General features: G+C 36.8%; 1 protein-coding gene across 2 annotated transcripts; it reads left to right on the top strand.

The window, feature by feature from the left end:
* Positions 1–27: 27 nt before the first annotated feature.
* LOC306848679 (inosine-5'-monophosphate dehydrogenase 2-like) lies at positions 28–10626 on the top strand. Of its 2 annotated transcripts, none has more exons than XR_013782270.1 (15): positions 28–472; positions 1650–1698; positions 1822–1923; positions 2360–2434; positions 2692–2898; positions 2976–3063; positions 4085–4284; positions 4388–4478; positions 4557–4652; positions 7714–7857; positions 7947–8091; positions 8407–8550; positions 8868–8951; positions 9496–9597; positions 9957–10626. XR_013782270.1 is itself a non-coding variant. In XM_079383368.1 (15 exons), exons 1-14 carry the CDS (start codon positions 375–377, stop codon positions 9515–9517), a joined length of 1545 nt encoding a protein of 514 aa, XP_079239494.1. In that variant the 5' UTR covers positions 100–374; the 3' UTR covers positions 9518–9557; positions 10001–10625. The 2 variants fall into 2 exon arrangements, 1 of the variants encoding a protein (XP_079239494.1); XM_079383368.1 differs by having other exon boundaries at positions 100–472; positions 9496–9557; positions 10001–10625.
* Positions 10627–13747: the final 3121 nt, after the last annotated feature.

The raw sequence follows: 13747 nt of genomic DNA, 5'->3' as shown, positions 1-13747 counted from the left end.
CCCCAGTCTCCTATATTCAGGAATATTAAATAAAACAGTTTTAGCGAATAAACACCGCCCTGCTACAACACGGAAGTGACGTACGAAGACACCTTATTTATATCTGCGGAAGCCGAGGTCGTCCTACAGACAGACACGTGTGTGGGCACTATGAAACAAGAGCGTGTTGGGTTTTCTTTGAGTCAGAGCTGTTTCTTCACAGAAGCCTGAGCTTTTTGCGACACTTAACGTTAATGTCATTTGGTGTCGTAAAGACTGTGTCAGATTGAGGCTCCGAGGAGACCATCACTCACCGGACTGTGTGCGCACCGGCTCACCGTCTTGAAAAACACTCATCCTGTGAGAAATTTGGACTTTTACACTTTTCATGCGCTATGGCGGACTATTTAATCAGCGGACAGACGGGCTACGTGCCTGACGACGGTCTAACCGGACAGCAGCTCTTCAACCGCGGAGACGGCCTTACCTATAAGTAAATACCTTAACTTGTGTCTTATTGCATTCTCCATATTGCTCTTTGTTCAGCATAAAACACTCTTGCTTGTCAACACTGCAGATGTGCTCACACAGTATGCAGCTTCATTTAAAACAGCTAACATGTGCTGAACAGCATGTAGGTGTCGTTGTTGGTCCACGTTTGTCTGGTTTGACATCCAGCATGGGTATATATGTGACTGACAGCACACTGTTGTTGTTTTAATCTATTATGCAATTCGGTCTCACGTGGGTCAGTACTGCATAGACGGATCACTATGGACGGCGCATGTGGGTTCACAAGGTTAAGTCATGTTGGAAGGACATCTTGGATTGAATGATGAACTATGGGTGATTCATCATCTGCTTCCACTCTATTAAACCAAGTACAGAGAAGCAGAGTTACCACAGTCCAAGCAGCGTTTATTGTACCAAAACTAATCGCTGTCTTTCACGCCAGGCCCTCTAAATGTGCTATAAATAGGGTGAGCTTTGTGAAGTATGTTGTGGTTGTTTTCTCTTTACAAATTATCTGGTGCCATGTAAAGCATGTAATGTCCCCGAGTGAAAGCCTATCGTGGCAGGTGTGAGTTTTTCTGGGAACGCCTTTCTGTTTACCGTCTAACACTGGAGTTGTACGCTAATTCACTGTTTACACTGGAGGCTGCAGCATTAACGTACTCGGTTTTTATCATAAACGGGGCGTTGCTTGATGACACTCGTAAACAACATATGTGACATATAATAGATAAAATTACTGTCTTTGGAACATATTGAACGTGGTATATGTTAGTGTCAGTGTGTACGAGATAAGAGAGTTGAAAGAGTTGAATGTTGGCGAATAGGTACTCGTCAACAACTCGCTGATTCATTGCGATTTCTGCAGAATTGCAAAAATGAACTGTTTTAAATGTATACTGTTAATGTTTCTAAATACATAAATATTGCCAAACACTCTACTCCACTCCACTCTTGCTATTGGCGAGAGCCACCTATAGAAATTTCTGATTGGCGCTGTCACAGAGACAAGTATTATTTCTCAGGACACTTTTTGTCCAGTTCCATCTGTCAAGTAATAGTGATAAGGGTTTAAAAATCACTTGCAGCAGCTGTAAATTAATTATTCTCACTCCCTCCCTCACCATTTTTGCCCATTTTTCTCCATTCTCTTTCAGTGATTTCTTGATTCTGCCTGGGTACATTGACTTCACAGCTGACCAAGTGGTAAGTGAAACACTCTACTTTTTTGCAGTAGTCAAAAGTAGTAAATTTTTTACTCTCAACTGTTGGATGGATGTTGTTTCTTGTATATCATCAGTGGTTTAATTTGATTGGCTCTCTCTGTAGGACCTGACCTCAGCACTGACCAAACAAATCACAATGAAAACTCCACTGGTCTCCTCACCTATGGACACAGTTACAGAGTCTGCCATGGCCATTGCTATGGCGGTAAGAGAATGACTGACACGAGATTCCACCACAGAAAGTGCTCTTACTATTATAGGCATTTAAATAAGCACAATTATCTGTATGTATGCATTTTACAAAAGAAACGTTTATTTGCAAATATGCTACCTCACATTTTAATATCAATGAAGTCATTCAAATCTCCATGAATCAAAATAGGAGTTTGAAGATGTCCATTAGCTTTTAGACCGTCTTTGCGAGTATACTTTTAAAAGTTGACAAAATGAAAATCTTAGCAGACATGCACATCTAAAATTTGCAATCTTCCTCTTCCAGGTAAGTGGAGCTAAGTCTAGCTTTTTTTCTGCAAATCTCCTGTCCTGTCAAAACCAGAGTCTTTAAACCTAAATTTACAAAGATGGTCCATCTATGCCTGTTGTTTTGTTCTAAAGTCTAATGTGATATTGTATTGTCACAGCTGACTGGTGGGATTGGCTTCATTCATCATAACTGCACACCAGAGTTCCAGGCTAATGAAGTCCGCAAGGTCAAGGTGAGTCTCTTCACGTCTCTGTCTTTGACTCTTGTCTCTTTATGTTTGTACCAGTTTTCTTCTCTCATTCGTAATATCTGTTTTTCTTCTGACCCTTACCCTGTAGTTGCAACAGCATCCTTGTGAATGAGAAATCCACACCTCATTTTGTATTAAGTGATATGTATTGAGGTGACTCCCAAGTAGAAATGCCTAATAGAACATCACTCGACTTTTCTCCCTCCCTTTCCCTCTGCTTTTGATCAACCCCCGTTTAGAGGTACAAACAGGGTTTCATTACGGATCCGGTGGTGATGAGTCCTAACGAGCAGGTACGAGACGTATTTCAGGCAAAAGCTCGTCATGGATTCTGTGGGATTCCGATCACTGACAACGGACAGATGGGCGGACGTCTGGTCGGCATCATTTCATCACGAGATATCGACTTCCTCAAAGAGTCGGAGCATGACCTGCCCCTCAATGAGGTGGGTGGGGCATAACAGAGGATGAGAGCTAAGCAGTTTTTACTGAACTCAGCTCACCTTAACTTTCTCTCTCTCAGGTAATGACTAAAAGGGAGGACCTGGTTGTAGCTCCAGCAGGAGTGACACTGAAAGAGGCCAATGAAATCCTCCAAAGGAGCAAAAAAGGTGGGGTAGAATTTAAGTGTTTATGAGATCTCTTTACCCTTTTGAAAGTTTTGGATTAATCCTTGAACCAAATAAAACATTTATATGAATGTTAATTATTCATTAACATATATAGCAGTGTTTCATGCACCACTTCTTAGCAGTGGCATGCCACAAAATAACTTCAAGACCGTGATCTTGCATCTTGTTTTTGCTGATTGTATCCAGTATGCACTACTGTTCAAAAACAGCATTTATTTGAAATAATGCATTTAGTAAAGTGTCAATAGGAACTTCTAGATTTTTTTTTTTTTTTTGGCTCAAGTGCAGATCTGTCTCTTAAATATTAATATTTTATTAATCTGTTTGTAAATTTATTTATTCTGTATATCCATTCCATATCTATCAATTTTCCACCAAAAGTATTGCAGACAAAAAAAAGTGAAACCAAAATTAAAAAATATATTGCACAGAATTTTAAAATGAAAGCAAAGTTTTCAGAATAGCAAACAATGGTCACGGATCATTTTGTGCAAGTCGGATAATTTTGCATTGATATTTTGGTTTTGTGCAATATAATTTTAAGTGTGTTTAAAGTTTAGATTCATGCTTATTATTATTTTATTTATTTTTTTATCTGCGCTTATTATTTTTCGATCTGTGACCATTGTTTGCTATTCTCAAAACTTTGATTTTTACATTTTGTGCAATATATTTTTACTTGGGATTTAAATTTTGGTTTCATGCTAATTTTCTTTTTTTATCCGTGACTGCAATACTTTATATGGAAAATTGATCCCATATATATCTCATTCTAAAGGTTTATCAGTTTGTTTATTTGCTTATGTAAGTGATTTCAGCCATAAAAAAGCTGCTGACATGGTATAAAACAACCAAATAAATAAGCAAAAATGTTGAATCTCTCAAAAACACTCCCAAATTCATGAGTTATCATTTTGAATCAGTCTGATAGTTCCAAGTTTGGAATGAAGTCATGTGGAACTCTCACACTCAGTGTTTTTTTTTTTTTTTTTACTTTTAGGTAAGCTTCCTATAGTAAACGAGGAGGGCTGTTTGGTGGCCATTATCGCTCGGACGGATCTGAAGAAGAACCGAGATTTCCCTTTGGCCTCAAAGGATTCTCGTAAACAGCTGCTTTGTGGCGCTGCCATCGGAACACACAATGATGACAAATACAGACTCGACCTGCTAGTGCAGTCTGGCGTAGACGTGGTCGTCCTGGTAAGGCCTGTTTTGGACTTAATGTCTTTCAGATAATCAGTTCTTGAAGATGGTTTATTTTTTTGTCCTTTTTGGTTGCCTATTTTCTCTCTGCTCACTTTAGGACTCTTCCCAAGGAAATTCCATCTTTCAGATTAATATGATTAAGTACATAAAAGAGAAATATCCTAACCTACAAGTCATCGGCGGCAATGGTTAGTTTTAAATAGAAAAACTTTTTGAACATAATATCTGCAAACACTCAGTTAACATGGGTTGTCTGTCTGTTGCAGTGGTGACTGCGGCTCAGGCGAAGAATTTGATTGATGCCGGAGCGGATGCTCTCAGAGTGGGAATGGGCAGCGGCTCCATCTGCATCACACAAGAAGGTCAGTCCACCAATTCCACGCCTGACTTCCTGCCCCTCAGCCAATCACAGGCTGTATTTCTACATCCAGTCATTCCAGAGAGAGCAGCTAATGTCCAGTGCCTCCTCTGGTTTTCTTTTAACATTGTTAGAGCAGTCCAAAGTATCTGTCATTTCCCAAATATCCCTGCAGTTTTGGTCTGCAAGGTAATTGTGCAGATTGATTGGCAGAAAATCTACATTGTGCTGTTTCCTCTTTTCCAGCATATTTCTGGGGTTTTAGAATCTGTGGAGAAACGTTTTCATATTTTTGTTTGTGTGGTGTTGGTATTATTCCATATTCTGTGGGTTTTGTCTAAGAATTAATATGTATGTGTCCATATAAGTGCCTGTCTATTTGTTTGTATAGTTCTCTGAGACAAATGCCTTTCTCTGTCACTGAATGATGGTAGTGGAGGCTCTTCCTTTCTCTTTACTGTCACTGGTTTTCTGTCTTTTTACACTTTTTTTTTTTTTTTTTTTTTTTTTTTTTTTTTTCCTCTTCGTTTTCCCTTCTTTTGTGCTTTCTTTGACTGTCTCTATGGCATATTTTCTTTCTTTCGACCGGTTGTTTTTGTTACTTGCATCAGTTCACTTTTTTTTTTTATCCGCTCCATTCCAAAACCTAGCAAAGACCGTTCCAGAAGGTAGGCATAATTATACTGCCTTCTGAGATACTCTACTGTTTTTTTTTTTGTTGTTGAAAGAAATTAATATTTTTATTCAGCAAGGAAGCATTAAATTGATCAAAAGTGAGGGTAAAGCATAATAAGAACCAGCATATTAGAATAATTTCTGAAGGATCATGTGACACTAAAGATTGAAGAATTAGAAATGTATTACATTTTAAAATATTTGAAACTGTTATTTTAAATTGTTTATGTCCTTCATGAATATTACAGTTCCATAATGCATTGCAAATAAATCCAGGATGGCTCTTTGATTATAAATTGCAATAAATGATAAATTTATGATTATAAACACAAATGAATAATGTTTTCTACTGTAAAATAGATAAGTATTTGAGTGTAACATTTTCAGGCTTATTAGAGTATCATGCTGTTAGCATGCAGTTTAGCAACATGCTAACATCAAACTGTGTTGCACACAGTTGCAGCCTTTGTACTGCATTCCAAATCCATTCCTTACGAAGTTCCATAATTAGTTATACTTAGATGAAAGCTGCTTATGTAGGCAGCAAGACAAGGTTTTAGAACAGAGCTACCGTGTGCTCTTTCTCAGTCTCTTTCCCTTTCTATAATTGTGTTTCTCTAGCGCCTCTCAGTATTCCTCCTGGTTTAAAGCTCCACAGCCCCAAAACCCCAACTACTGTTACGGGATACTCCAGTAAGTCCCTCCCCCTGATCCCCATACAGATCCCATTGGCTCACTATCTCACTCTGCCTGCTGCATTGACTGGTTAATGGCTCTGCATCATTAGAAGTAGTTGCTGGTTTTTGGGGTTTTGGATGCTTTTCATTGTCTGACTAACCTGTTAGTAATGGCGTTTGGCACTTCCTCTGATCTAAGTCTGTTACCCAGAATCCCTCACTAACATATGTAAACTAGCTTGTGCAGTGGCCAGAGAGGTATTTGGACACAAGTCACACTTAATGTCATTGTATCATGAAAAAAAAACCGTGACATTTATAAAAAAATAAAAAACCCTGTTAAAATGACAGTTGAGAACATTTGGTCACTTTCTTCAAACATTAATGTATCTTAGTTAATGCGATGAACTTGATGGGAAACAACTTAATACATTTGCTAAGTCGCTGATTAAATGTCAATGTGAAGTGAAATTAGGTGAAATTATAAAAGCTCTAGCATTGTTTTGTTTCTATATATCATTTGCTTTGATATTTTATCTGTACAATGAAAATGCTAGAAATATGGCTTATGTGTCCAAATAGGTTTTAGAGCTGCTGTAAGAGCGCTGGAGTGTATGAAGTGCACTTTTTAACAAAGCAGAAATAGCTGAGGGTTTCACAACCATTGGTCTCACTGCAAAGGTCTTTGTTTTACAGTTCAGTGTAGTTCGTGTTAATTTAACTCGCACCATTTCTTTTTTTTTTTTTCCATTTACTGTATGCAGAGTGTAGATGGTGTGACTTTAGAAATTACAGAAGGGGGTTTGGGGTAAAAGGCTGACACTTGTCATTTCCTAATGCTGCTGCTCCGTCTTCATTTCTTGTCTACTCTCATTCGTTGTCTTAAAACATGAAAATTCGGAAAATCATGACAGCATGGATTTCAGAATACTGAATACATCTTGCATGCAACTTTTCACTTGTTATGCTAATTAATATAATGATTAATTAGTTAGACTGAATAAATAAATTAGTATAATTTGCACTAGTAGTTTCAGACTTTTGGATCTCACTCTGTCAACATTTGGAAAAGATAATAAGTGGGTTTGACAGGTGTGTGTGTGTGCGCTTTCACATGCTCAGCACTGCGAGTTTTTCCTCTTTATTGTGATGGTCTTGCGAAAGGTCACAAACAGACAGTGGAGCAAAAGATTAAGGTGAATTCAGAGAATGATTCAAATCATTTTGAAACTTTCTCACTTGTCCTTGTTTGTCAAGACTTGTAGAGGGTTTGCTGATGGGCTTCTCTTCTTCTATCATGTTACCTCACCATTTATAGAAAATCTCACATCTAAAATTCCACTTTCATAAATCCACATTTCATATAACGCCAACTTTTTGTCTTTGAACTTAGTAAAGTTCAAAGTAGTGCAATGATTTAGATGTCTTTGATTCATTTTGGTTTGGCCTCATTTTGAATTGACATGCAATACTGTCTCTGTAACGTTTACTGTTTGGTTGATTGTCACATGACTGCATGAGTAAAGACTGAACTTATAGTCATGAGTCGTGTGTGTGTGAGAGAGTATGGATGTCTATGTTTGTATGAACAACAGTTAGTGGAGAGTATTTTTTATCAATGCATATGATTGTCCTCATCTACACAATTAATATTTGTAGAATATGCAAGTTTAGGTTGATAGTAAGGGTCTGTGTTTCTCATTATTCTCACAGTGCTAGCATGCGGGAGACCACAGGCAACAGCTGTGTATAAGGTATCAGAATATGCTCGCCGGTTTGGCGTGCCTGTCATCGCTGATGGGGGGATTCAGACAGTTGGTCACGTTGCTAAAGCACTTGCATTGGGAGCATCTACAGGTGAGATATGGGCTCAATATAGATTCACAGAGATGCAGACTAGCGTCATAATTGAAGCTAAATTCTCTTCTGCTTTTGATTTCTCTCAGTGATGATGGGGTCATTGCTCGCTGCCACATCTGAAGCTCCTGGTGAATTTTTCTTTTCGGATGGGATCCGTCTGAAGAAGTACAGAGGGATGGGCTCACTGGATGCCATGGACAAGAACTTGGGCTCACAGAGCAGATACTTCAGGTGTTGCACACAAATAAATCCTTTCCCAAATAAAATACTGTGCACTTATTGCTCTTAGTTCCTGCTACTAATTTCAGGTTCCCATGTTTTTTGTTTAGTTTTGTTTTTTTAAAACCGCTTTGCTGTATGCTAGCTATTTCACAACTGCTTATATAGACTAATGCTTGATGATAATTGGATATATAGATGAAATAGTAGTTTAATGGAACATTATTAAAAGCTAATATGTTAGACTGAGAAAGTTGTAGAGAATATAAATTGAAACCATGTTCACTATCTCAACCCCTCTGTCATCTCTTTCTGTCTCTTTTTCAGTGAGAGTGATGAGATTAAAGTAGCTCAGGGAGTTTCAGGGGCTGTTCAGGATAAAGGCTCCATCCATAAGTTTGTTCCATATCTCCTCGTTGGCATACAGCATTCCTGCCAAGACATCGGTGCAAAGAGCCTCACACAGTTGAGGTACATGCAATCGACTAATTACTCACATACTGGCAATTAAATGCATTAAAAGGCACAGTGTAGCATTTCTGTGCCAATAGTGTCGCCAAACAAAATTGTAAAAAGAATAATTGTTTCCAAAACAATCATTTTTTTTATTTTTGCAGTTCTGTTTGATTCATTTAGTGGCACTGAAATTATACACTGTACATTTAACCCAATAATGACCCACTGCTAAAACAGACAAACCCAAATATTCATGTTTGAGGTTAATGAGAGACAGTTTGTCATTTTCCTTTTTTCCTGTTTTTTCCCCCCTCTTTCTTCATCTTTCTCAGGGCAGTGATGTATTCTGGTGAACTGAGGTTTGAAAAGAGGACAATGTCAGCTCAGATGGAGGGTGGAGTGCACAGTCTCCACAGGTAGTTAAACATTCGTAAACTTAGTCTGAAGATATTGTACACTACCGTTCAAAAGTTTGGGGTCAGTAAAAAATAACAATGCTTTCATTTAACAAGAATGCATTAAAATGTATCAAAAGTGACATTTACAATGTTACAAAAAGATTCCCATTTCATATAAATGCTGTTATTTTGAACTTTATATTCATCAAAAAATCTAGAAAATAATGTATCATGGTTTCCACAAAAATATGAAGCAGCACATTGTTGATATAATAATAAGAAATATTTCTTGAGCACCAAAACACATTATAATGATTTCTGAAGGATTATGTGACACTGAAGACTGGAGTAAAGACTGCTGGAAATTCGGTTTTGCCGTCACAGGAATAAATTACATTTTAAATAAAATATTTTAACACAGAAAATATGTATTTTAAATTGTAGTAATATTTATCTTTGGTAAATATTATCTTAAAATGTTTCTGAAACAACACTTTTGAATGGAATAATGTACAAGTTTGAACTTAAAAAAATGAACTGATCTTTTATTTTGTTCTTTCAGCTATGAGAAGCGCCTGTTTTAAAGAAGACACTACAGATGCCAGTACTTGCAACGCACATACAGTGGGGCAAATAAGTATTTGATACACTGCCGATTTTTCAAGTTTTCCCACTCACAAAGAATGGAGAGATCTGTAATTTTCATCGTAGGTACACCTTAACTGTGAGAGACAGAATATAAAAATAAAATCCAGAAAATCACATTGTATGATTTTTGAATAATTAATTTTCATTTTATTGCATGAAATAAGTATTTGATACAATAGAAAAATAGAACTTTATATTTGGTACAGAAACCTTTGGTTACAATTACAGAGGCCAGACGTTCCCTGTAGTTCTTGACCAGGTTTGCACACTGCAGCAGGGATTTTGACCCACTCCTCCATACAGGTCTTCTCTTTTTCTGGATTCTTTTTTATATTCTGTCTCTGAGTTAAGGTGTACCTACGATGAAAATGACAGATCTCTCCATTCTTTGTAAGTAGTAAAACTTGAAAAATCGGCAGTGTATCAAATACTTATTTGCCCCACTGTAAACCCTCATTAATGGACTTCCACACGTGCTTTTGCACATACAGGCACCCAAACACACTGAGAACCTCAGCTTCCTCTTTCTCGTCTTCCCAGCCGCCTTTCCTCTTAGCGAGGAGAGTAATTGTGTGTGAATGTCTGCGATCATATGTCAGTTTTGCGTGAATGTGTGCGTTTGTGTGGTTGTGGGAAGGCATGCCGTCTGCTGTTTGTATCAGATGCCTTACATGTCAAAAAAGTGAATCAAAACGGATTGTAATCATTTGACAACGTTTGTTGGAAAATACAATTTTTTTTTGCCACAGATATTTGTCTTGTCTTGTTGAATAAAATATACCTGCATATGCATCATTATAAGTAATAAACAGTCAACATTTTCTGTCCGGAGAAGTAAACGGGTTGATTGAGTGCAGTTGATCTGTATGAAACAGGAAGTGTTGTATTTTAATGGGATTTCTGTCAAGTTTGTTATAAAATGAGAACTGGCAGTTCAAGTTAGGTGCATGTGAGTACCTTCGTAAAAATCTGCCTGTGTCATGTAAATTACAAAATTTTTCACTTACATGTGTTTTTTTAATCATAAATTGGTTTTCAAATCCTGAATCTGTGGGTGTGTGGGTAGATGGCTGCTCAACATTAACATTGGTACGTTATTCCTCATTTTGCAAGCGCATCTCAAGGGAACCAGCCATCACCTCCAAAACTACCGGACTTTCCAAACAAGCGTTCACACATGCTTACTAATGGACCCGCACCTGGACAGGTTGGGCTGAGAGCTCCAGGTGGCTCCTCATAAATGAAATATGATATTGGCCCGTTAGTGAGCTCAGCCCAGCTGGGCCTAGATATCGTAACGCGTTTATACACAGCAAATGACTGACAGATGTATATTAATGTGTGCAGCAATATTATCTTTCCTGCAGTTTGAGAAGACGAACGTTTTTGATAAAATATATATATATATATATACTTATATAATTCTAATATTTAGCAATAAAAAACTCAAATATCATACTATATAAATATATATATTAATAAAAAAAACATATTGCACCTACAATCACATGAGTGAATCAACCATAATAGTTGAAGCACTTTTTGATGTAACAGACAAAGAAATATAAATCATAAGAAAGATGACAGGAATCATAAAAAGAGAAGGGAAAGACATTGAGATGTTTGGAGGGGGAGGTTGTGGGCAGTCTAGTGAAGAAGTGAAAGTGAAAATGTTCCTCAGATTTCTGAGGAGGAAGTCAGTAGGCATAAATACGCGTACGCTTTTTGACAAACTCACACAAGCCAGGGAGCAGAGAGAGGGAGAGCGCGCAAGAAAGAGGAGGAATGACAGGAGCAGGTAACACAGAATTATTCATCTCATCTCTTTCATACCTGGCAGTTTTTATCTGTCACGTTCAATGTGTCTCTTCTCATGTCGTTTATCACAGTGACAAGTAGTTTTCTTTCATTTCTCTTCACCTTTGTTTCATTTGTTAACTTGTCTTCTCTTTTGCAAGTAGATCTGAAATGTAAAAAATAATTATGGAAATATGCTTTGATATAAACCGTCTCTCATTCATTTGTCTCATTCTGCTCAACTTTTTCTCATTCATTTGACTGTGTTTGGCAAATATGAGGAACTCTTCTCAAAAAAAAGAAGGAAAGACAGTGAGAGAAGAGATCTCTTCAACTAGTCTTCTCTAAAGTTTTTACCATACCATCAAGGTTGTTGATTCTAAAATGAAAGCTTCACATTTCAGGGTAGTTCCTCCTTTCATTTTACTTCATGTGACTTTCTTTAGTCAATTTTATATCCTGTTTAATCTCTCTTGTCATTTTGTCTTCATTTACCTTGCATAACCCCCCTTCTCCTTCTCTTTCCCTCCCTCTCTCTGCCCACTCTTCTCTGATAGGGAACAGGTTTTTCAAGACACAAGTCTACAGATGAAGCGAGATAAATAAACAAGTTTGATTCTTTTGCAGAGGCACCAAACTTGTTTGTGTTAAAAGCTGTTTGAATGTCATTTCTTTTTTCGTATTTAATAAAAGTACACTTGATAAATGTAATTTCCATACGAAAAAAATGTTAAATAACGAAGGATGTGTTTGTTCACCGAGTGTCAGTAAAAATGGCCACAGCAGTTTGGATGGTAACGGAACCCATAATGCAGCTGTTTGGTTGATTGACAGCTGGCTATGGATTCTGTGTCCTTCCTTTCTTGCAGGAGCTTAAAGATGAAAATTGTATGTGTTGGCCTCATTCAGAAATGATATTGTATGTGAATTTTACTTCTGAATTACTTCAAATGTATTTGAATATATGTACAACGTTATAGCTGAGTCAGAAATGTGTATGTGTATATATGAGTTCTGATGTTGCTCTGGAATGACACGTTTTCTCCCGGATCGCCAGAAATATGTTTCGCCACCGGGAACTCCGTGTCAGCCAAGATTGGCATCACTTCCTAACAATCCCAAATCTTCAGTATTCAGTAAATCACAAAATCTCTTACTAATATGCTTTGTCAGACATTTGAATTTTGTTTCTGTAATATTTAATTTAATAATAAATTAAGAATATTTGTCATACATCACTTGTTGACTTTTTTTGTTTTGGGGCCATTATCATCAAAACTCCTAAAGAAACTCCTTTTTAGATCTACATGATGATATAGAGAGGAATGATAGAGGTTTGTGTTTTCAATAGACGAGTGATCTGGAACAGGTTTTGGATGATTTGCTTTGTAGATTTTATTCGGGCTAGAGGATGTAAAGGGAAATCTGTGAGCCAGAGTTGCTGTTTTAGTTGTTTTAGGAAGAGATCTAGATCTTACTGTAAACCACAACGTCACATGTAATCTGGCCCAAGTTCAGCTCTTACATACAATTGTTACCTGCAACAAACAAAGCGGAAGTGCTCAAATAAGCAACTGAACAACCAGCATTCAAATATGCTTCAGTATGAAGTGTGACCAGATCTCATTTTGAAACTTTTTGATCTCAAATTATAAACTTTTCTAAAGATCCCTATAAAACCTTTTATGAATGCATGGTGCCTTATTACTGTTCCATACGGTAATATATTAGTATTATCAGAAGTCAAACGTTAAAAACTTGGAGCTTTTTAAACATGTTTATGCTGGAAACAATATTCATGATGCAGTCTAAAACATTAAATGGAATAAAAGGCTGGCTTATAAATTTATTTAGAGAAAAGTCTAAAACTTGAGTTAAAATAATTTTTCACCTTTAGTCACCCAAAAACTAAAGTATTATTTTATAATTTACTTATGTTTTAAATTAAATTAATGAAAACAGTATATAGCTGTCAAGTAAGATTTGTAGTGAATACTTTAGTGATGATAAATACTCTTTTCCTCACCCAAAGCTATCAAACGACTTTGTAATATAGCACAATAAATAATTTAATAAGTTATAAATGTTATGTGGGTTTACAAGCAGAGAGTGAAAAAAGATGACATAACATACATTAATATGAGAAATATCAGTCATAAGAAGGAAAGTAATCCATATATTATTTTAAAAATAGTCTATATCTTTTAAAATAAAGCTACAGCTTCTGAACAAAACGTATTTTTATCAGAAAAGCACTTTTACTTTCTGTTTTGTCATTGACTGAACTGATTTTGCCACACCCAAAATGGCGCCTTTCAAAAGGTCGCAGTCGGGAACTGGTGTTACATGAAAATATGCCCCCTCTGACC

The sequence above is a fragment of the Barbus barbus genome, assembly GCF_936440315.1.
Source record: "Barbus barbus genome assembly, chromosome: 28".
Classification (NCBI taxonomy): domain Eukaryota; kingdom Metazoa; phylum Chordata; class Actinopteri; order Cypriniformes; family Cyprinidae; genus Barbus; species Barbus barbus.
The sequence above is the reverse complement of the archived record's forward strand: the minus strand, read 5'-3'. Positions and strand labels throughout refer to the sequence as shown.

Coding starts and splice junctions, on each gene's coding strand:
- LOC306848679 (XM_079383368.1), top strand. CDS start 375: ATGGCGGACTATTTAATCAGCGGACAGACGGGCTACGTGCCTGACGAC. Junction 4,653..7,713: donor CATCTGCATCACACAAGAAG/GTCAGTCCACCA, acceptor TTATTCTCACAG/TGCTAGCATGCGGGAGACCA. Junction 8,952..9,495: donor GGAGTGCACAGTCTCCACAG/GTAGTTAAACAT, acceptor TTGTTCTTTCAG/CTATGAGAAGCGCCTGTTTT.